At 58.0% G+C, this 23,387-nt stretch overlaps 1 protein-coding gene across 4 annotated transcripts in view; it reads right to left on the minus strand.

Annotated features, from left to right (window-relative positions):
- Positions 1 to 215: 215 nt before the first annotated feature.
- The window catches only part of LDB1 (LIM domain binding 1), a 25,841-nt gene continuing 2,669 nt past the window's right edge, over positions 216 to 23,387 (minus strand). The window contains exons 1-11 of one of the 4 annotated variants that reach the window (XM_041461182.1): positions 23,095 to 23,357; positions 6,431 to 6,533; positions 5,788 to 5,832; positions 5,489 to 5,564; positions 5,147 to 5,249; positions 4,771 to 4,943; positions 4,407 to 4,529; positions 4,152 to 4,235; positions 3,725 to 3,848; positions 3,128 to 3,276; positions 216 to 2,769 (exon numbers count right to left, since the gene is read on the minus strand). In XM_041461182.1, the coding sequence (XP_041317116.1) occupies positions 2,539 to 2,769; positions 3,128 to 3,276; positions 3,725 to 3,848; positions 4,152 to 4,235; positions 4,407 to 4,529; positions 4,771 to 4,943; positions 5,147 to 5,249; positions 5,489 to 5,564; positions 5,788 to 5,832; positions 6,431 to 6,450 (1,128 nt within the window). In that variant the 5' untranslated portion in view covers positions 6,451 to 6,533; positions 23,095 to 23,357 and the 3' untranslated portion in view covers positions 216 to 2,538. Of the gene's footprint in view, positions 2,770 to 3,127; positions 3,277 to 3,724; positions 3,849 to 4,151; positions 4,236 to 4,406; positions 4,530 to 4,770; positions 4,944 to 5,146; positions 5,250 to 5,488; positions 5,565 to 5,787; positions 5,833 to 6,430; positions 6,534 to 23,094; positions 23,358 to 23,387 lie in introns of those variants that run through there. The other 3 variants (XM_041461184.1, XM_041461181.1, XM_041461183.1) reach the window with 3 other exon arrangements.

The following is a 23,387-nucleotide window of genomic DNA, read 5'->3' on the forward strand; positions in this document are numbered from 1 at the left end:
CTTGCTGGGATTTCTGCTTTCCGTGGCATGGCAGGGAGCCAGCTGTGGCGTGCCTGGGAACGAGCAGGCAAAGGCAGGCCAGCATCATCCAGGGAACACAGTGAGCCCTGTGCCCACACTCCCTGCCAGGGTACCAGGGACATAAAGAGACAACTCCCCTCTGCCTTGCCCACGTCAGCCTGGTCCCATGTTCAGATGTAAATGATCAGGACAGCTTCAAACCGAAAAGTCATTTTATTGGTACCATACATGACTCATAAATGGCACAAACTATGGAGGGGAGGAAGGAAGAAGAAAAAAAAAAAAAAAAAAGAAACAAAAAGGCATTACAGTGTGCCCATGGCAGTGAGGGCTCTGCACCCTCCACAGCAGCTGTGCAGCATGGCATGGAAAATCGTACCTTAACTGTGATGCAGAGCCCCCCCTCCCTGCCACACTGGGATCCCACCCCCCCTGCAAAGGGGCTGTGGGGACCCCTGTGCCTGGGGGTCTGAGGGGCCGAGCCCTCCAGCTCCAACCTGCCCATGGAGGGGCCCAGGAGCCAACACAGGCATCTCTCCAGGGATCTTCAGCTTGACATCACACCAGGGCTGACTCAAGGCTCTGTCTCCCTGCCCAACCACAGGGACAGCAGCAGGAGAGGACACACAGGGTTTCCCCCACTCCATCTCAGCCAACCTCCTGCAGTCTCACCCACGAGTGGGCAAAGCACAGGGTGCTGGTAGCACCCCTCCAGCAGCCAGAGCCCCGGGCACGGCAGGCCCTCAGTGACACCCTGACAGCCCCAAGCCCCATGGGGCAGTGGGACACAGACTGTGGGATCCCCAGCACGGAACTGGGGGGTGTATGACAGAGAGAATGGAGTGCACCCCTCACTCCCCCAAACTTCAGGGCTGCTCTGCCTGCCCCAGGCTCCCTTACACACGCAGACAGACACACAGACCTCTCGCACACACACTCTTACACACACTGATACCCCCACTAGGGCAGTCCCCTCCCACAGCAGCACTTGCTGCAACCCCACCACGGGGCATGCCAGGGGGTTCCCACAGGCAGCCCAGACTCCCATCTTCCCCCAAAACCCCACTCCAAGGCTGCTGGGGTGAACTAGTTAGTTAGCACAAACACCCTCCCCCGGCACCTCCCATCTTCTCCTTGGAAAAAGCCTTGGAAGGGATTATTTTTTTTCTCCTTTTTTTTTTTTTAAACCAAAAAAAAACCCCAAAAATTATTACTTTTCTCATCGTTTCCCCTAACATCAATGGAGGCACCTGCTCTAGTGATAACACATTGAAAGAACAGTATCGTACACACTGTCTACAGCGCGGAAATGTACAAGCACGAGGTACACGAACCCGAGGGGGGGAGCGGGGACAACAGCACACAAGATTTACATTGAGAAGAGAGGCGGGGGGCTGGCCCCCCGACCTCTGGAGGGATTAGAAAGGAAGTCTGCAAAGTCTCTCCTTGGTTTGAAGCTCTCCGAACTGGATATAAAACGAGACTTCCAAGAGAAGAAGCCTGTACAAAAGTCAGGACAGGGTGAAAGGGTTTGGGACGGGAGGGGGGAATGGGCAAGGGGGCTCAGGGGGTATTTTCCCATTTTTTTTTTTCTTTCTCTTTTTTAAACTTACAATTTAATAATATTATTTTTTTTTCTTAAAAAAAGACAAAAGTAGGAGGTACCAGGAGCCAGGGGTTCCAAAGGGGCCCCAGGCAGACTCACGCAGGGTGGAGGGAAACACAGGGGCTGCAGGCAGGGAACAAGGGCACCGGCTGCTCCAGCAGAGCCCCAGGTCCTCCGTGCCCCCCCCAGCCCCCCACCACGCACTTCCTATATACAAGAGTCCCCCCATGGCTGTGCTGCGCTCTCGCTCTGGGGAGCGAGGGGAAGGGGAAGGTGCAGGAGAGTGGGAAAATGTGACGGGGCCCTATCCTCAACACCATCCCAGCACTGCAGGATCTGACCCTGGCAGGAGGAAGCTCCGTGGCAGAGCCCGAGGCACAGGGAAGGCTTTCCATCACTGCCCCTCCCAACCAGCCCCATGTTGGACTGGGGATGTGCAACCCCACTGCAAGTGGCTGCTCAGCAAACACCAGCCACAGGGCCCAGGGAGGAGGAGGGTCTCTGCACTGTGCCAGACCCCAACACACGGCATCTGGTAACGCCAGCCGCTGCCAACACCTCCCCACCAATTCCCCCTCACTTGGCAGGGAGGGGTCGGGCATGTTGGGACAGGGATGAGAAGCTCTCTGGGCAAGAAGCAGAAAAGAAGAGCGGAGGGGGAATAATGAAGCTACGGCCCTGGAAACCCACCCCTGCCCTGGGGTCCATCAGGGAGGCAGGCGTGGGGGCGCGGGGAGGCGGCGGGGGTGACGGCTGGGGGCTGCCTGCCTGGTGTGCACCCCGGGCCGTGCACCCCATCATTCACGTGGCACCGATCTGCCCCCGGTACCTCGCCGCTTCCCAGTCACTCTCCGTTGCAAATGTACAGGTAGATTGGTTGGGACTGAGTCCACGGGGCGGCGGGGGGGCCGTTACTGCGACGCCTGCGACGTGGGGTTCTCTGACTTGCTCTCCTGGCTGGAGGGCGGTTTGCTGTTCCAGGGGCTGTTGGCCCCCAGCGCCGGCGAGTTGTTGAAGCTGTCCTCGTCGTCGATGCCGTTGGCGGCGTCAAACTGCGTGTTCTCCAGCCGGGTGATGAGGCGCTCGTCCTCGTCCCCAAACTCCCCCCCCATCAGCGTGGGCTCGCCTACCACCATCACATCCTGAAAGGGGAGACGGTCCCGAAACATAATCGAGGTGGGGGGAGCCTGGGCCGCTAGACCCCCTCTCATCAGCGCAGCCCCTTTCCCCAGCTGTAGGGCCACGTCCTCATCTCCACTGCAGAACCTGAGCTGGGGCACTGAGTGGGGCAAACACATCCTCGCTCCCTTGCAGGAGAGCAAAGGGACTCAAGGAAGGCAGCTGGGACACCCCCTCCTTCTTTTCTCCATCACTGGAAGAACTGGGATGGCTCAGATAGGCAACACTGGGAGTCAGCCCCTAGCAGCTCCCAGGGGCAGGGGTAGAGAACCCTCCCCTCCACCCCAGAGCAGGAAGAGAGAATGGAAACGGGATGCTTACAGGTACCTGACTGGACAGGGCAAAGGTGCTGGCTGGGCTCTTCTTCTTGCTGTTGCTGTTGTTGGTGTTTCCCCCACCAGAGCTCATGGTGCTGCCCCCCGACATCTTCCTTTTCCGGCGCTTGCTGGGCTGCTGCCGTGCTGGCTCAGCTGGTGAAGGATGGAGACATACATGGTCAGTCCCAGCAAGAGGAAGCTGATACCCCCCAGGCCCTTTTATGCAAACCCTACTTCAAGGAACACATTCCTCTCCAGGCTGTATCACCACCCTCCTCACCTCCACAGCTCTACTGTCCTCCCAGACCAGAGGACAGGTGAGGGGGTGGCTGAGGTGAGGAACGTTTCCATTCCTGCTTTGTTTTCCACTAGCAGCTGGCAGCCCCGAGGCAGGGAGCACTGGCTGCCTGCAGCCCTGCTCTGCACCACTGGGAAGGCAGGCCAGCATAGAAAGAAGCCAAATGCCTGGTTCACCACTCCCAGCCTTATGAAACAAAGCCAAGAACAGCTCTGGGGCTGGGAGAAGCTGGCACGGAGGGCAGGGCCTGAGCAGGCAGTCCCAGAGACCCCCAGGCAGCACAGCAGGCAGTGTGAGACTCACCGGGCGGAGCAACCATCCGCTGCCACTTCTGGAAGAGGCAAGTCTTGAGGCAGTCCCGGGGACTGAGGCTGTAGGTCTTGTGCCGTGACATGAGCTCCTGCATTGGTTCTAGGATTACACAGAGCTGCAGAGAACAGACAGACTCTGGGTTAGATTGCAATGCTCTGAGCCTCAGAAAAATGGAGACCCCAAAACCCTAACCCTACAGCTCTACAGGCAGGTGTCTGTGCTGCAACAACCGAAGCCACGCCATGAGTTTGTGGGATTTGGCAGACTCACTGCTCCATAGCTCTCTACAGCCCCTCTGCAAGATCCCTTTCACACAGCCAGCCTTGCAGCCTACCCACATGCCAGGGCACCCAGGCTTCAGGAAGCTGAGAGCACAAGACATGGAAGAGCTGCAACCCCCCTCTTCTCGCACACTTACTCGGAGGTAGTTGAGTGTGGAGTTTGAGAGCCCACAGCGTGTGATGTTCTTGGATAACTGGTCCAGCATCTGGGGATCCTGTGCCTAGGAGTGAGAGGGACAGAAGGTTCAGCTGCATCCAGGCTGGGAACAGCCCTCCTGTGCCCTGGCCTGTGATGCAGGACTGGGTTGAGGTCCCCCACCTGTACAGCAGCCTGAGGAGCTCAACAGCCCTGTGCTGTTCATGCCCAGGGGAGCTCCAGGAGCTGTACTCACATGCATGGCAAGGATGCTGCGGGGAATAAGTTCTCGATGCTGGCGGATGCTGAAATGCCACGTCTTTATCCTCATCATGTCATCAAACATGAACTCCAGGTAGAGCCGCCCCTCCACACACACCTGGGTGGGCAGGGCACAGGGTCAGGCACAGGCTGCCCCAGCTTCCCCCAGCCCAGATCCCCTGGGAACCCACTGCTGCACACTGGAACACACTCACAGTGGCTTGCCTCTGCCTCTCGTGAGTCTCAACAGAAGCCATACCCACGAGCCCAAAACGCACAGACCCGTGGGATTGTAGCCACCAAGAGGGCACAAAAAACCAAGGCAGGAGAGCAGCAGAAGCTGCGGGTGCTGGCAGTACCTGGGTGAACATGGGCTTGCCGTGCTGGGTGACCATGGTGCACTGGTCACAGTCCAGCGAGACGAAGTTGTTGTGGAAGGATTCCTTGGGGTGCTTGAGCACGTAGTACAGCTCTGTGGCTCCCCCTTCAAAGATGCTGCGGAAGTAACGGGGAATCAGAGTCCGGCCAATCGCTGCAGCAGGAGAAAGAGGAAAATAAGGTCAGTAAACCCAGCTCATCCAGATGTTCCTTGGAATGTACATGAAGAGGGTCCCCCCATACCTTCTGGCTGGAAACAGCTAAGCTCTGACACGCTACCCACATCCCCCATAGAACACAACTGTCTCCTGCTGAATGGCAATACCCTCAGGAAGGAGGGCTCCAGCTGGTACTCACTGTATCTCTTTGGTCCATCCTCCAAGCAGAAAGTGATTGTTAACATGGCGTCATCCTCAAAGAACTCTGTGGTGAAGGCATCCCACCACAGATTGTCACATTCCTGGGGACAGCAGAGAGATGCTAAGTTACGGGGAGGAGACAGAGACAGACAGACAGACAGACACTGGCTGCCAGGCACAGCAGCCACGTGCTCAACCCATGGAAGACTGCGCTCTGAGATGAGTGCTCAGAGATGGGGGTGATAAGCCCTGTCCCAAGGCCACATGTGGGAGAAGGTGGTGGGGGGGCCCCACTGCTGAAATACTGCCCTGGCCAGCCCTCACCCTCCCAGGTGCCTACCTCTGTCCAGTTCTGCAGCCGCTTGTTGAGCTCAAATATCCTGTAGTCAGTCTGGTTCCCGTACGGCGTGTGCCTCCTGCCCAGAGAGCACAGCAAGCCATCAGAGGGGATGGCAGCCACAGGGTGTGGAGAGGTCCTGAGCCCACAGGGGGAATACATACAGCCCCTCCAGGGCTGGCAGAGTCTGAGCAATCCTCCCACAAGCCCCAGCCAGCTAGCATGCTGGCCCTGCTGAAGCACCCCCACCACAGGCATGAGCTCCCCCCCAAGCAGGGTCCACACCGGCCCCCCATGCTTACCCGATTCCAGGCTCCAGGTACGTTGGTGGGTACATAGGAGTAGGTCTAGCAGTGGAAAGAGATGCAGTCACGTCAGTGCTAGCAGGGATCTATCTCTCTGCTCACCACAGCTCCTACTTCCCCGGCTACAGCAGGCAGTCAGGCTCACTGGAGCTGAGTGACTCCCCACAGTGCAGATTGTACTCTGGCTGCCAACATTTGATGGCCCCGTGGGGCGAGCTGTAGCCCAAAACTGGGCTCTGATCCCACATCATTGGCTCCACCACTCCTGAGACCCAGCCAACTGCTCTTTGGGGACATTCCCAGCTCCTGTGCAGCAGTGACTGGTGCCAGGCAGGACAGACATTGAAGAAGGGGCTGTTTTGGCAGGAGCTGGGAGGGCTCCCTGTCATTCCAGGGGCTTGATCAGGCAAAGGGCTTGGCCTGACAGAGCTCAGGGCCTGGAGGCTTCCTTCATTCCAAATATCACTCATTCTCAACCCACTATCACCTGTGCCTGCTCCAATTCCCTCTTTGCCCTTGTGCTAACTGAACTCCATGCACTGCAGTCTCTGTTTGCTGCTGGGAAGCATAACACAGAGAGCATGGGGTGCAAACTGCAGTGTCCTCGACATTGCAGACCCACCCCTGGGCCCCAGCTCACCCCACATCTCGATCCAGCATGGTGCCTGGGTGGAAGGGGGGGAAGGCGTTCCCGTTCGGGGGCTCCTTTGGCGAGTACAGCTTGAATGACTTAGAGGAACAGCCTGGAGAAAGAGAAAGAGAGAGAGAGAGAGAGAGAGAGAGAGAGAGGGAGGACACGGGTCAGTCAGGGGCACCCTGTGAGGAAAGACACGCTGCTGCTGTTGCTGGAGGAGGAGGTGGAAGGATGCACCAGTCAAGCCCCCATCAGCACAGCCCTATCCCTTCTCTGCTGCCCCCGGATGTCAGCTTACTCCCTTCATCCCACACACAGCTCCAGGCCTCCCCTGTGCAGGATGGAACTCAGAGGGTCAAGGCTGAGCTCTCAGGATCAGCAGCCAGAGGGGTCCAACCGCATCCCAAGCGTTTCTCACTGGTACCCAAAGTTTGTCAGTTCTCAGCTGGTTGGGCTCTGGGGATGTGCCCGAGGGGGACAGTCCAGCTGGTGAGCCCGGAGAGGGGCTGGCTGGACCCTAGCCCTTCCTCCCACACTGCTCCTAATCCCACACTGACCGACCCGGGAATCACACAGGATCTTTTTGCTGACCTTTCTATCGTCATGGTGACGGGTGAATAATTGCCCAGAGGGATGGATGGCAGGTCCCCAGGCAGCCACCATCTGCTGCTCAGGCAGGCCAGTGGCCACCTGGATCCAGGCGGACAGAGAGATCCCACATGCCAGCCCCCAGCTGTGATCAAACCACCCAAAGCCTCACTGCCCACCACAGCACCAGAGCAAAGGAAAAAGGGTCCACAGAGGGGTATGGGGTGTGATGGCGTCTCCAACGGAGCACACGATATGTGAAACCAGCACACATCCTGAAAGCAACCTGGGGCCCCCAGACCTGCTAAGAGAAGACATTAGGTATGCCGGGTAGAGACAGCCCCAGCCAGGCTCCTTAGGTGCAGCCAGGAGCTCCCACACTCACCACCCACTGCCACCACAAGGACAGGTTCCCGGGAGCAGTGGCTGCCAGTACCGCTCCCGAGCCCCGCGGGAGCCCCGGCACGCCCCGCGGCTGGCAGGACCCGGCACGCTGCGCCAGGATGCTGCTGAGGCACGCGGCTCCCTCCCTCCGGCAGGCAGGCGGGCAGACGGGCTGACCTGGATGGGGCGCAGCAGTGGGCGAGCTGCCAGGCAGCTCCGGCTCCACCGGCTCAGCCGGCCTGCCGAGCACAGACACGTCTCCCCCCGTCCCGCCGCGGGCGGGGGCCCCGGAGCCGGCCGTGCCGGGCTACCGCTGCAGCCGGGGCCAAGGCGGGATCCCCATCGGCTGCCCGCCCGCACACAGCCCTGGGACCGGCACTTCCCAACGCCCACGAACCGCCAGGATTGCCACCCGGTACTGCAGAAAGCAAAGCCAGCAGGGAGGGAAGCGTCCCAGAGGCGCCAGACACACCAGTCCGCCTCTGGGCTCCCCTCCACGGCCACGCTGTGCAGAAGGGTGCCGGGACAGGATCGGAGCAGCAGCTCGACCATGATGGATACAGGAGGGGAGTAAAAAGCACCAGAGCCAAGGAAAGCAGTGCCACGAGCACAGGGACCCAAGATGTCCAGCTTGTTGCAACAAAGAACTGATTAGCCAACAGAGGTGAATAACCAAGACATCACCTTCACCCCTGCCGAGCCATCTGGGACCCCGAGTCAACAGTCACAGGGATTGCACACACTGCTGAGCAAGGGCTGGTCAAAAACAGAAGGGGTCACCTCCCAAGCATTAAATCCAACTTGCAATGGAGAAAATACGTGTTTTACTTCTTGATTTTTTTGGGGCCTTTTCACCACGTTTCCCCACAGCAGCTGAACCCAGCTCCTCTCCAGCACTCACCAGGATCTACCAGTCCTGTGGGGCTGGAGCCAGCCCAGCCACTCAGCCGTGGCTCACTGTTCCCACTCCTGCCCGCCTGCAGTGAGGATAAGTGGGACATGGCACAATTTCTCATATAGCTGCTAACAATGTCAGCCCCTTGTTCTTACTGAATGTTTTCATAGATAAAACAAGTTTTAATAGGGAGTTCGGTGCTAGTCAGTTGCTGCTGCAGAGGAGTTTTTGCTTTCTGCTTTATCCACATCAACTTGTGCCTAACAGACAATAATTCAGCCCAAACCGTACTAGAAACATAGCATTTCTATTTCCTCCATTCTGTTGTTATACAACATGACACTGAAGCATGTTCAGCACATAGGAAACTTCCCAAAACTCCCAAACTTCTGTTGAAAACAAACCAATTCATTAGGCAGAGACAGCAGTGGCTGAAGCACTGCTTGTTTCTGGTCATCATGTCCTGAGGGGCAGAAAAAAATCAGACCCAGCAGGTCTCATCCTTCAATTCTTTGTTTTCATTCACTGATGAGACATGGGAAGACTAAATTCCCAAGGCTTCTTGCTATCTTCAGTATCCATCTTGTTTTTCAGGGTGCAGGAAGGTCTCCTGGGGTGGTGAGACCAGGGAGACACATCACTCTCCATCCATTGGAGACCTCATGCTCTTCCCTAGCTCTTCCCTAGCTCCGTGCTGCTGGAGATGGGACAGAAGACAAGCCAGGCCAGCACTTCTACCCAAGCCTCCATTTCCATCCTGGGCCTTTCCCAGCAGGTCAGTATGGAGACACCCTACTTTTGGAGCTCTGAGCGACCTGTGTTAGGATTGAGAGGAGTAGAGAGAAGACTGTTATGTGACCTCAGCAAGACTGGCATCCTGACCAAGTATTATTTTTAATGCAGCGTAAAATATGTCACTGGATTCAGTGGTTTGAAATAACACTAACAACAGCCTCAGGATTTGATACAAGCTGTCCAAACTCTACATTCACTGTAGATACACTACACACGTTACATGAAGTAACACAATTACTTTACAGCAGCAGGAACACCAACTTTTACTCACACATAGGTCATGCTGCCTGGTCCAGGACATCCCTCCATCACCACCTCTTTTCTTGGTACTGCCCCAGCTACCTGCAAGCCCTGTCCAGCCAGGTGCAGTGACAGAGAAATGCAGGATGTGGCCTGTCCTAAGCACCTGGTCCTAGCTGCTGTTTCTGCATACCCCTGCTCTGCCTCCTGCTTTGAGCACAGCATCTGGGCAGGGTTGGTGATGCAGGCAGGCTTTGTGTGAACAGGGATGCTGCTTGGTGGCTGAGCATGCAATGCCCCCGTGGAGCATGAGGCAAAGGAGATGCTTCCTGTGGCGGCTCACAGGTGCTGGCCCAGCGACACAAAAACATTCAGCAAGGGAAAAAATCAGGCTGACGCTGCAGCTGGTGAACTACCGGCCCAGGCAGGTCTGGGCAAAGAGCACAGTGCTCGTGGCCAGGTGGGAGGCTCCATGGCTCCTCCTCAGCGTGGAGGCACAGGAGAAGGGAACCCCGGAAGGGATCTCACAGCTCAGCACCCTCGGCCGAGGCCAGGTCCACAGACCTGCTGCAAAAGCGTGGGCAAGTAAACAGCTCCAGGTGGGCGACCGCCCCAGAACAGAAGGCAGGTGCCCCGCCCGTGACTCGTCTACAGCCCGGCACTGCCCAACCCTCCACGTCTTCTCCTCTGCTGCTCCTGCTTGTGAACTATCAGCCCTACGAGAAAAGCTCTTCTGGTGCACTGTCTGGTGGGTTTGCTGGAGCAGGAATGATTCGCATCCCAGCCAAGCTCGCAGAGCTGGGGAACATCAGATTTCCCAAGGCACCAAAAGCATGGTGGAGACCTCACAGAGCCAACACAGCCAGGAGATAGCAGGGTACTGTGAGCTGAGACCAGCACCATGGAGCTGCCTGCCTGGCCAGGGGACATGGAAAGCAGGGAGACAAGCCCTGCCTGAACTCCCATAACTTCAGTTCACCATCAAAGAGCAAAGGACAAAGGCAAAGCAACATCAACATCTTGTTCCTCCTGTACCTGTGGCTGCTGGAATCAGTGCCCCCCTACCAGACAGGAGCCACCCCTGTCTGGGCAGCCAGTGTGCTCTCTGTGACAGCAGCAAAGCTCACCACCAAGGCAGAGGCTAAAAACATAAATGATGAAAAAAAATGAAGAAGTGGGGCTTGAAAGGGGCTGCAGGGTTACAGCTCAGCTGGGGAGGGTCCTGCTCCTCCCAGGAGCCCGGGAAGAAGAGAGGCCAGTCTCCTAAGCCGGCCGGGCCGGTGCTTCCCGGAATGCTCCGTGCCTGCTTCCTGGCTGCCTAACGAGGCTTTAAAGTGTAAATAGCGGCATTGTTTCGCAGAGCTGCCTCCATGGGGTGTGGGCGCCCTGATAGCGGGAAGAAATACATCTTCCCAGGCCAGTACTGCTGGCATGAGGGTGCTATCTGGGACTGGGTGCAGGGCAGCGTCTCAAATAATTCACGTGGTTTTGCCCAGTGACAGTGCCTGGTGTCCAGGAAGTTGGCAGGGCTGGGAGGCAAACACAAAGTATTCAGAGTGACTAGGACAGGCAGAGGCACATGGAGCACACCATGGTCTGTCTCCACAAGCCTGCCTTCACCTCTTCTTTCTCCTTTCTTTGGAATAGAGTGGATTGGGAGAGACCAGTTGCAAACTCCGATGCTGTTGTTAAGCCCACAGGAACCCAGGTGGAACCCACAAGACACAGCCTGAGACATTATCAGTGACAATATCAATCTGCAGAAGCCCTGTTTGTTTTAAAAATGCACAACTGGTGAAGCTGAAGCTCCCACGAGGCTGGGCTCTCCAGGGAAGAGGAGATATCACTTTTGGAGGAGACCATGTGCCATGGACTCAGTGGCATCCAGAGGCTGATCCTGGCTAGGATGCTGCCTGTCCGAAGGCAAAACCTGCATCACTGCCTGCCTGGCTGCATGCAGGGATTACTCTCTCACTTTTCCCAAGCTGCACATCCGAGCCGTCCACAGAGCTTATCCGGACCGCAAGCTGCCTCCCTGCCCACAGCACACCACGTGCATGGTGTCCCAGCCCCAGGTCACATCCTGCAACGTTAGTGCAAAAGTCCCCCACAGCAGCACACAAAGCATCTGAACCCAAGGGTGCTCTTCTCTGCAGATCAGGTCACAAATTTAGGGGGACAGCCAGAGAAGGGATAACTACCTGCAGCTAATTATTACAAAGTGACAATCTTGATGTAGGCTGCAAAGCAGTGCCATCTGAAAGCATCAGGTGAGGAGAACCTGGCGGGATGTGGAATTGCAGGTCAGGGCTCGGCGTAGTCCCACAGCCCCAGCTCTGCCAGGGTCCAGGGTGTCCCAGGAAGGCATCCTCTGGAGCTGGACATTAGGCTGGGGCCCCAGGGAACTGCACTGCCCTGCAGTACCTAGGGACAGCAGGAGTCTCCCCTTTCCCATTTTCTTCCTCAGATGATTCAGACACGTAGACAGAGAATTCTCCAGGAGGGAAAAAGGGAGAAAAGCACACCCCACCAATTGCAAAACAGCCAGAAAATTGAATCACGTCCATGGCTGCAAGCCCCAGATGCAATCCCACAGATAACCCAGTTTCAGCTCCACTACTATCAACTTACCACGAGGCAGTCATTTCCTGCAACTCTCAGGGAAATATCTCACTGTCCCTAATTACTCCTTTCAGTTCACTGTCTCAAAGATGATCCATAATCAAACGCTGTTGGTTTCAGCCTCAGAAATGCACCTTTCAAATTTTCAGACACTTTCCCTTTCTCCCAGACCCCTTCACCTTGGGGTCCTGCCACCCTGCAGCGACCAGGCTCACATCTCTCCTGCAGCACGCATCAGTGCAGCACTGGCAAACAAACGAACAATGTCGTGTGGGAACCATGGGGCTGGAAAAAAAACCCTGTCAGCATACCTAGAATAAAACCCTCCTGACAAACTAGGATTTTCACCATCAAAGGTTTCCTAGGCTCTGCGGCAGCACAGAAAAATTCAGTTATAGCTAGCCATGCCAATGGCCCTGCAGAACATGAAGCCAACATCCCCGCTCACAGCTGCTTGCCTGCCACGCACATGGTGGAACAAAACTACACAGCTCTGCATGGTATTGTGGGCTTGTTGCTCAGGGCAGCCCTCCATAGGGACAAGACCTGCCTGGGAGAGCTGGAGCTGAGAGCCACAGCGCAGGGAAGTGTCAGCAAGAGGCTGTGGTCTGTGCTTCCACTGACAGAGGGGGATCCACAGCGATCCTCCAGGCCGGCAGGACCCCCAGCGCTGCTGCCTCGGAGCGCAAGAGGCAGTCAGCCCCCACGTGGCGCATGGAGATTCGCGATCCCGGGATGCAACGCTCCCCCTCGCTCCTGCCGCTGCCAGCGCCGAGAGCTGCACGCTGGGACGCGTAGTCTCCGGAGACGGCGGCCCTGCCGCCGCCGGCCGCCTTGCTCCATGTTGCCTCCTAGGTGGAGCCCCGCAGCCCTGGCAGCCGGCCAGACGCCCGCTCCGGAGGGGGGAAAGAGCTGGATAACTCCCGCGGCGAGGATCCAGCTGGCCTCGCTGGGGCAGCATGCGCCCGGGGGCGAACCATGACACTGGCGTGCAGCGCCTGCCACACGGTCTGGACCACTCACAGATGCCCATGGAGAGGAGGGACAGTGCGAGCATGGCGGGAACCCACTCAGTGCAGCTTACAAAGCACCTCCATGGCTTCTTCGAGCTGCCAGGGTAAGCCTCTGCCAACCTGCTCAGGCAGAACTTCTCTCTTCTCAGTACTTGGTTAAAAGGCAGCATGGAAGTGGCTGAACGAGGGACAGGCAGGCTGCCGGCAACACTGGGGACAGAGCAAATGCAGTGGTTGCTGGACTCCCACCTCTGAACACACAGCACGTGCTGCCATTGGTGTCAGGCCTTTGGACAACCAGTGCAGGATGGGGCCAAAACCCCAGGAAGCAAAAGGACATGGTATGGTCAAGCACACCTGCCTAGTGCTCCTGAAGGCACAAGGAACCCAGCTCCAGGGAACCCCTCTTACCCCAGCATCCCTGGTTACAACTCCACCCGACACAACAGCAACCCACGGGGCAGCAAACCTCACTGCGGCAAGTGTGACAACCCACAAACACACACAGAGCAAACAACAGCAGGAGCACTCCTGCTGTTCCCAGATCTGTCCCCAGATCCCTCAGAGGATGGGAGGTTTCCAAGGGAAAGGGCCAGCAGAAGTGCTATCCTGCTCTGCCACCACATAGGACATCAGGTTTGTATGGTTAATGCAGATGTCAAGCTCACACCAGTACACAGCTGCAAGCACACGAAAGAGGGCATGCTGAGAGAGACCACTGCGGGCCAAGCACTGCTGCCACCCTGCCAGCCATGGAACAGGAATGGAGTCCTGGGGCTGGACTGGTCCTTATCCTCTGCTCCTGCATCCTGAGGAGCTGGGCAAGCTCAAGGCTTCCAGTTATTGCTGCTCTGTGAAAAGAAGTTGAAAGAGGCTCCAGGTCCCCAGCCTGGGGCACCTTTGCTTCAACTGAACTTCTGTGGCTTTTCACTGCCCTTTTCCTATTTTACATGGATTGTGACTTGTTCCTGGTGAGGGGAAAAGTCACCAAACAGCAGCAAAACCTTTGTGTCACCAAGCCTTCCAGCACCAGTCTGTCCCTCTTGGATCACAAGTTTTCCACTTTGAGGCGACACAACTTTATGTCATTCTGCTCAGCACTACTCAGTCTTTAAGGGGTGCTCAGATCACAAACCTGGGATTTCTACAGCATCCGGAGCAGAAAGACCATATTCAGGTCTACTTCAGAGAAAACCATAATTCCCCCACAATGAGATCACTCCAAAACCTAAGGCTTTAAAGGAACAAGGACACTGACATTTACCCATACTTGCAACAGAAGCAGTAAGAGCTGATACCCGACCAGCACTGGAGGAGTCGCTGCAAAACTGCTCAGACAAGGTGCTATGGAAAGCACGTGGAGAGCAACTGGGAAGACCCTGGGATGGGGTGTTTGCTCTCACACCTGCCTGGCCCAGCCTTGAGCAGGCTCAGACGCTCCTGGTGAGAAGAAAGCCGGTAACGGTTTGCAGCGTGGGGTAAGTGCACACTGTGTGCCCCTAGAAGGTGACTCCCTGTTAGACTCCACAGCCTCGGAACCCTTTGCTCACACCTCACCCTGAGAGTGGCTGACACCTCTGGTTTTGGCTCCTGCTGCGGCACTGGCTTTGGCTAGGGATGGCAGCTGCTCAGCAGGTTCCTGCCATGGTGCCTGGCTTCTGCCAGCTAAGGCTGCAGGGATGGGATTGGGGGCTGCCCAAGCCAAGGGGGGCCCAGTAGTGCTTATCACCCATCCCTAGCGGGCAGGCTGGCAGGGACTGCTAGGCCAGACACCCGAGATCAGAGCAGCCTACCACAGCAGGCTCTACCAAAGGGGCTCCAGGAAAACACCCACCAAGCTAAGACACCCCTCCACAGCCCTCACTGAGGGCTGAGGCTTCCTCACTCCTGAGGATGCTGCGCTCACCCTCAGCTTGGTCCCCACTTCTGGCTGGCCCAGGTAAAGCCAGTGCTTTGTCTGCCAGGGAGAATGAGCCCCCATGTGCCCATGGCCCCCTGAGCCTGGACACCCGGCAAAGCAGCTTCGGAAAGATGTGTGGCCCTCATGTGTTTGCACCCCTTGGACCTTATACTCCCTTTGCACCCGTGGGAGGCTGGTGGGACCCTGTGAGCTGCGAGCAAGGATGAAGTTGCAGCAAGCAGTGAGGTGCAGCAGGCGAGCAGCACCAGAGCCGGGCACTGGCCCCGTAAACCCCGTGACAGCATAGGCAGGGGCACCAGGAGGGCGTGGGGCAGCTGTCAAGGGGTTTCAGCAGGGGAAGGAACCCGGAGAAGAACAAAGGGAGCTGTGGGCTGGGATGAAGCAAGGCACAGCAGGGCATGGGGGCTGCTGGCAGCACCCCACCAGGCTGGGGGTGTCCCTCCAAAAGCCAATACGTGGTGGAAAGAAAGGGGAGCCAGGGGAAGGGAGGAACACCACAGGCAGGGAGGGGGAGGACAGACATGGGAGCTGGAGGGGAGGGAACGAGCTGAGGGGCCAAGGATGCACTGAGCAGCTGGGGAGGGATGAGGAACAGGAGAACTGGGTAAGGATGGAGAGGGAAGCCGAGGAGGGAGAGGGGAGCTGGGGACAGGGAGAGCCGGGTCGGGGGACCAGAGAGCGGGCAGGGGGCTGCCGCGGGGACCCCGGGCTGTACTGGGCCCCGGTGGGGAGCGGCGGCGCGGTGCGGCCGCGCACAACTTCGCAGACGCGGGGGCGGCGCAGGCGGGACCCCGGCCCTCACCTCCGCCGCCCGAGCGGGGCCGCCACCGGGGTGGGGGGGACCGGGAAACTTCCCTGCGGCGGCGGCGGCAGCGGGGCCCGCTCCCCCCGCACCGGCTCCCCCGCCCCGCGCCGCCCGGGGGCCCACGGGTGACGCCCGAAAAGGGGTCCCCGGAGAGCTGTCCCCCCCTCCCGCCGCCGGTACAGGCACTCCCCGGGATGGGGATGAGGGTGCCGCGTCCCGCTGAGCAGCTCGGCACCAGCCGGAGCAAGGATTCTTTCCCTAGTGCGAAAGTTTGAATAAAAATAGACCTTTTCCCTAGCTTGGTTTCGGGGTGTCTGAAGTTTTTTCAGAATTTTTTTTTCTTTTTGAAACTTGTTTCCCTTTCCCCCAGTTTCAGACGAGAAAAGAAAAATACAACCGGTTTGTTTGGGAGGGGGGGATGAAAAATAAAATGTTCCAGCTTGCAATTGCCATCATAACCCCAGGGTCTCCTTTCCTTGACAAAACTGCAACCTCTTCCAGTTAGGAGATTTTAGAAAAAAATGTATTATGAAAATTTCCGTTATAAAAAAATTCCATTTTTCCATTTTTCCCATTCCCCTTCTGCCCCACATCTGCCCCTTGCAGCTTCTGCTCCTGCCCTGGCAAGTCAGCCTGGCACAGACCTCTGCTGCCAGCCCAGCTGCCAAGCCCATGGGCTCAGTGCACACACATGCATGTACACACACACACGTGTGTTCTGGTACAGCTCACCCTACACACATGGGCTGCTGGTCACGCCGATGGGCTGGCATGCACTCGCATGCCTTCCCAAAGGCCTCCCGGCACAGCCCCAGCTGGGTGTGCACCCATGCCTGGGGCATGCACACCCTCCCACGGCCCCCTGCTTGCAGGGCCAGGCCCGCACCTCATCCCCTCCCCAAGCCTTGGGGTAATGCAGGTACAACCAGTTGGATCCTGCCAAGCACACTTGCTTCCCCCCATCCCCCCTCCACCCAACAGAGCAGACATGGCGGGTTCAAAACCTCATCCATGAGGTTTTGGGGGCTTCCTCCCCTCCGTGCTTGTGCATCCCCTAAGCCCTGCACCTGAAGAGTGGGGGCAGCCCGCTGCTCCCAAGCATGTTGCTGTCTGGGACCAGCACTGAAGAGGGACAGGCAGCATCCCCTCGCTCCTGTCCCCCACACTCATTGGCTGAGTAGGTTCCGACCCTGTCCTGCTGCACATTGCACCACAATGATTTCCCCTTCCTCTTGCAGGCTACCCTGAAGTATCATCTTCCACAGCCACATGGCTAAATAGACCAAAACTCTTTGTAAACCCCAGATTTACAGAGAGAAAAACTCACTGTAAACCTAAAAGCCTCTGATACCCTACTCTGTGAAAGGCACATGCAGCTGGAGGTACCCATGCTGTCAGTGACTTGATAACTGGGTGCAGGGATGCTGCGAGTGCCCCAGCATGCTGGCTCTTCACTGCCTTGTCCTCCTGCCAGCCCAAATCTTGTGGCACTGGGTGAGATGGGGCTGCAGCATGCTGACTCCCACCATCATTAGACCAAAAAAAGTGCTGGCTGCAATGCTGGCGACAGCTATGGGATGGCACAGCCCTCCTGGCCAAGACTGCCATTAAACACTGTCCACCTGCACCCCATTCCCACTCCAAGGCACAAAGACACACAAGGCACAACCACCCACCAGCACTGAACATCACACTGCTACTGCAGAATACTGCAAAACAGTGAAAAAGGGGCATTTTGTCCCCATATTAGAGACTCCTGGCACCTGTGCCATGGCCAGGGGATCAGAGAGCAGCCCCCATTCATCCCCAGGCCTCGTGGCCAGGCCCAGTGCATCCACAGCAAACACGCCTGGAGCAATTTATCCCGGGGCTCAGCAGCCCTCCGAGACTGCTCACGTGTCCCTGCTCAGCTCTGACGACAGCGCTGGACTGGTCCACGTGGCTGCAGCAGCCCCAGCTGTTTATGGTTATAGCCGAGTTAATAATTAAATAGATGCTGGATGGAGAGCAGGAGGGCTGGGATGCAGCTGGGAAGTGTGTGTGGCAGCAACGGTGTGGGGGAGCCCCTTCCTCACCAAGTGCTCTTGTGAGGGGAGCAGAAGGCTACGCAGTTTTTGTGGTAGGGCACTATATCCCCCAGAGCACAGCCTCCACTCTCCCCCTAGCAAGGGCCCCATGCCTGCCTGGTCTCCCCAAAGTCCAGCCCTGATCCAACAGGCAGCACAGGTCTCAGCCCAGGGAACTGGCAGCAGCTCGGGAGCAGGAGTGAGCACAGGCATACATCCCCGGCAAATGGATGGGAAGAACCCAGTGGGGATCAGGGTAGCTAGGGAATGTCCAGGTCTCTCTGATCCGCGTGGCCATGGCTTGGTGTGCCTGCAGAGTGTGTGTGAGGGACCCCAGGCGAGCAGGGCAGGAGGTAGGGCATGCTCACACTGACACCGGCCGGGGCCCTGGCAAGCGCAGGCGTAGAGCAGGGACATGGACACGCGCTTACATAAAAAATAATAATAAAAATCTAGAGTGCTAGCTCTGCAAACAGCACAGCCTGCACTGGAGACAGACTGGCCTGACACTTCCAAACCTCATGGACTTGTCCAAAGAGCAGCCAGACCTGGGCACCATCACAGGTATGCAGATGCAGCCTGCAGCACAGCATGCATCCTGGAGCCCCCCCTTTCCAGAACACAAGAGCCAGCCCCGCAAATCCTACCATCCTTCAAACAAAAACATGCTTTGTTTCCCTGTTTCTCAAGGAGGGGCTTCTCTCCTCCCTAAAGCTATGCATGACCAGATAAAAAGGGAGTTCTGGAGCAGGAGGGGCCCCCGTTTTTGGCTGGAGAAGCCACAGAGCCATCTCTCCAGAGGAGGCTTGGGGGAGGCTGGAAACTACATGGTGAGTCATGCCAGGCAGGCAGAAGATCCTGGGGGCTCCTGGGATTAACCCTTCAAAGCCAGAACCACTTCCAGACACCCAGAGGCAGAAATAAAGCCAAGGGGCTGGGGAAAAGCTGCCAGAGCAGGATGAGAAGTTACAGGGCCACATCTTGAGCATCCTGCGTGGAACAGAGAAATCAATCTGAGTATGTGAGCAGTGGACAAGCAGCAACCAAGTGCATGCACTGGTGCTTATCCTCTCCAAAGCAAGAGGATGTGGAGAAAGGTTACAGTGCGGTGCAGAACCCCGGAGTGCATGAGGTTCACATGGAGTGTCCACCCTCACATCACGCCTTGTTCTGGTGTCATGGGTCAGCCTCATCGCCACTGGGCTACCCACAGGCTCCACGGGGAAGGTGCAGTGCACAAGCAAGCTGCGGCACATCCTGCTAGAATGGGGTTTCCCTGTGGCACTAGCACCAGAGAAATGCCCCACAGTGTTCCTGTGCTGCCCCCTGAGATGTCGCAATGCACATCCTGCAAGACCTCAGCCCCAGCATAGCCACCCACAGTAGTGAGTCCCAGTTCCTCTGCAGAAGCCCAGGGCCAGCCTGCCAGAGCTGCAGGGTTTTAAGGTTCCTCCAGAGCCTCCAGGTGGATTCTCTCATGTTACAAGAATGGTTCGTTTTACAGCCCCTTTCCTGGCCTGGGAACTCACAGCAGGGAGGAGGTGACATGCAGCATGGCTGCACAGCCCCAGCATCCTACACTTGCCCTCTGTCCCCCAAGAAGACCACCTACCCTCCAAGGGACAGGCACTGCTGCTTCAAAGACAACCAAAGCAGAATCCTCAACACCCTGTCCTGCAACTCCAGGAACTCAGCCCTGGTCAGAGAGCATTCTGGTCCCAGACCCACTGTTCCCCCTGCACTCCCTCCACTCTTGTCTCCCAAGCCACAGAGGACCCTTGGCATCCATAAGAGATTTACATAGTTAGGAGCTGCCACCCACCAAACCCCATCCACTAAGGCTGCCTGCCATCCCTCCTGGTACCCACATGTCACTGTGCCCTCCCACACTAGAAGCTCCCCTGGGAGAAGGTAAAGGACATCTTACAGGGCCATGGCTGTACAAGGCTGACTCGAAGCAGGTAACTCCACCAACTGAGCCCACCCTCTGCCACCCCCCCACACGGTGCTGCTGAACACTCCGGAGCAGCTCTCCGAATATAGCAGCATCAAATAGCTCCATCAATAATGCATTGCTTCTGCTTCCTCTCACTGCCGTGTTTTTGTTGCTAACATGCGTGTCCTTCCTGTTAGCAGCTGCCTCCTCCCCACCAGCTAGGCCAAGCAGGGACACTGCCACGGTGGGATGGTGATGGCAGCTCCCACAGCTCCAGGTCCAGTTCCTGTAGGGATTGACATAGAGCCCCATCTATGCCACTCGGGGGCAGCCTGGGGTTCTGGGGGGGAATCCTGCCGCCGTCCAAACCTCCTGCTGCGCACGCGCTGGCAGCAGGCAGGGCGACTCGGCATGCCGTGGCTGCCCAAAGGATTTGGCAGGGGCACCAAGCTGGGAGGAGCATAATGACATCTCCCCAGCCTCAGCAGGGAAATGCCCCTCTGCAAGGACTTTTGGCAGCCTGGTACTCCCTGTACCCAGGTGGCACCCCCATTCCCATGCAACTCCATGCCGCACCACATCAGGCTCCTCCAGGAGTTCTGCGCTGCCATCCCCGGCAGGGAGAGAGCTCCCGCTGCCGTGCTCCTGCCTGCCCCTGCCCGCAGCTGCCCCGGGCTCACCCCGGGCCCACCCCGGGCCAGTTGAAGCAGGCAGGTCGGGGTGCCTGGACCTGCCCCATGCCCAGCAGAGTTGTGTGCCTGCAATGCCACGAGCTGCCATGGGCTCCTAGTAGGGAGGCAGGAGCTGGTGTAGGCAAAAGCTGGCACCCACCGCCCTGCAGCTATTGACAGCAAGCAGGAGCAACCTCTGCCCTGGAAAAGAGACCCCCAGGCTGCACAAGACCTCAGTTGGAGGAGAATGCACATTGCAGAGCAGAGGTTGGTGCAACTGGCTGCTGTAGAATGATCCAGCAAACACAACCAATGTCCCAGCCTGGCTTGGGCTGCAAGCACTATGTACAGCCACCTGGGCTGTACTGCAGAAATCTGGCTGCACACACAACACCTGTCCCTTGGTGTGTAGTAGAGGGCCTGAGGCTGCTGCTCCTGCAGAAAGCAGGGGCTCTCCCAACCACTGCGTGCCACTCTCTCAACCATGGGTCCATCCTGGGGCACAGGCACCATCACCTTGGTGCAGGGTAACCACTGCTACCTGACTGTGGGTTCTACAAAGCTGGGGCAGAGAGACACCCTGCAAAAGCGGGGCTGGAGCTACATCCCATAGGGCCCCCCAAAGGAAGTGGCAGCAGAGGGGTGCGGGCAGGGTGTTATCGGTCGCCCTGTGGGCAGGGCGGGTCAGGGCTGGACAGGGGCCAGCGCCTGCCACAGCGGAGATTATGCTTCGGGTTTAACGTTCATCCCCATCCATGACCTGCCCAGAAGAGAAGGGGGTGAGCTGCACTGGGAGGCTGGTCTGACAGCTTTGGAGACTCCTGAGCCCCACCAGCACTCCTGCTCAAAAGGGACTCCCAACAATGGTGCACAGCCCACTTTCCCACGTCCCCATGAGCACACAGCAGTGAACCTCCCAAAAACCTGTCAAGCATCACCCCTGCTGCAGCCATCCCAACCCTGCCCAGCAGAGGCCCTGGGAGAGGGGCAGACTACTGCCACTATCCCTACTCCAGGTGGGGCCCAGGAGCCTCCTGGCAGCCCTGCCTGCTCCCCAGCACCCTCCTCCCGGCACCGGCAGGAAACCACAGCCGCAGCCTGCGGGCAGCTGATAACGGTCACCCAGCCCCATCCTGCCTGTACCCCACCACCCGGGGAGCTGTCCCCACACCCACTGCTCCCCAGGCCCAGGGGTGCACCCACACTGTGCACAACGGCAGCCCCAGGGCTCAGTGTCACCCTGCACAGAGCCGGGGGCTCTCGCTGACAGTGCAGCTGGTGCACCAGGACACACCAACAATTGCTGTGCAGGGGCACCACGCTCCCAAGTGTCCCAGCATGCTCCTGGCACACCACACAGACCCACGCCTTGCGTGTTCTAGCAACACGGATATGGCAGGAGAATCCCAGAGCACAGTGGGGGAGGAGAGGGTGGCATGAAACCCAGGGATCTGACAGTAAAGGGATGGGCAGAGGACACTTGAGCTGGTTTGGCTCCTGCCCTGCCTGGGGGCACACAGCCACCTGACCAGTGCATTCCTGGCCACAAGGGTACCTCCCTGCCCTGGAGGTCCCATCCCCCAGGAGCATCCCCTCACTCGCCAGAGAGCAGCTTTCACAGCAGTTTGTGCTGAGCAGGTAACAACATTCCTGGAATAAACTTGGGGCCCAGTGCAAATACACAGTGCTGAACCAGCTGGCATTGGTGTGGCACTAACCCATGCAGGATTCTCCAGGCAAATCCTGGCTGAGCTCACACTGGCCCCAAGGAGCGCTGCGATGGTGCCTCACGCCAACAAGAGGACCCCTGAGGAATCCCCTCACTGAGCACCAGGCAGCCACAAACCCATCGACTTTGCCACAGCATGCCAGGAGCGGGCAGGAAACACAGCACACACAGTATCTAGTGTCAGGCACTTCACCGCTGAGGGGGACAGGGCAAGTAACACCTTTCACCCAAACATCACTGGCAACATGAAGAAAGCCTGGACTAGAGCACATCAATATGCACAATGAGGCCTCGGAGCCCCTGCTGCTCCTCTCCTCCCCAACCGGCCCAGGGGCATCCCAAGGTGCCAGGCTCCCTTGGGGGTGTTTGGGAGCCAGAGCCCACACAGGTCAGGGCTGCCTGGCCCCCCCGCCGCGGCTCTCAGCCCGCTCGCTGCCATCCCTTTCCCAGCGCATCTGTCGCAGAAGGCATGTGGCACAGCTCGGCCTCGTGACAGTGGGGGATGCACGGCGCCAGCTCGGCAGAAGGGAGGGATACGGCAACGGGCCGGGCCGTGCCCTGGCTGGACATCTCCATCCCGGGACCCACAGCACGTGCCTTAGGAAGCTCTCCCTCCAACCAGAGGGGCGCACAGGCTGGTTCTCTGCAATGTGTCCCAGGGAAGGTGCTGACCTTGGGAAAGTTGCTTCCCTGCCACGAAGCTGGAGCCAGCCCCGCAGGGAGGGAGAACAGCTCCACTCTGCTTTGCTTCCCTCCTCCCCCACTGCACTGACACCATCACTACAGGGGGAAAAACAATGATAATAATAAAAATAATTAAGGAAGAAAGTGCAGAGCATGCTGGGAGAGTGAGAGGTGCCCCCAGGGGTCAGGGCCCCGCTGGGGTCTGGATGCCAAGACCTGTCTGCTCCAAGCAGCCCTGGGCACAGCACCACCAGCACCAGACAGCTGCTGCCCCAGCCGCTGCCACCTCCCCTCTGAGCCCATTACACTCTTGCTGCTCACCTCTCCATATCTGAGGTGGGGGGCAAAGCCCCCCTCAGGCTTTCACTGGCCCCAGCAGCTCCCCACCATCCTCGGGCACAAGAGGTTCCCAGCTGACAGCCTCCCTGCTCCAAGGCTCTTGCAGAGGGGAAGAAAGGAGCAGGGAAACATCTCTGGCAGGGTGCAAGAGGAGCTACAGTGGGGCAGGATGCACCCCCAGGGATGGCAAGGAGTACATTATCCCTCTGGGAGGGTACAACTTGGAAGGGGGGTTGCCAACTCCCCCCCCCCCCCCCCCCCCCCCCCCCCCCCCC

Source organism: Pyrgilauda ruficollis, unplaced genomic scaffold (assembly GCF_017590135.1).
Source record: "Pyrgilauda ruficollis isolate IOZ18807 unplaced genomic scaffold, ASM1759013v1 scaffold15, whole genome shotgun sequence".
NCBI lineage: Eukaryota > Metazoa > Chordata > Aves > Passeriformes > Passeridae > Pyrgilauda > Pyrgilauda ruficollis.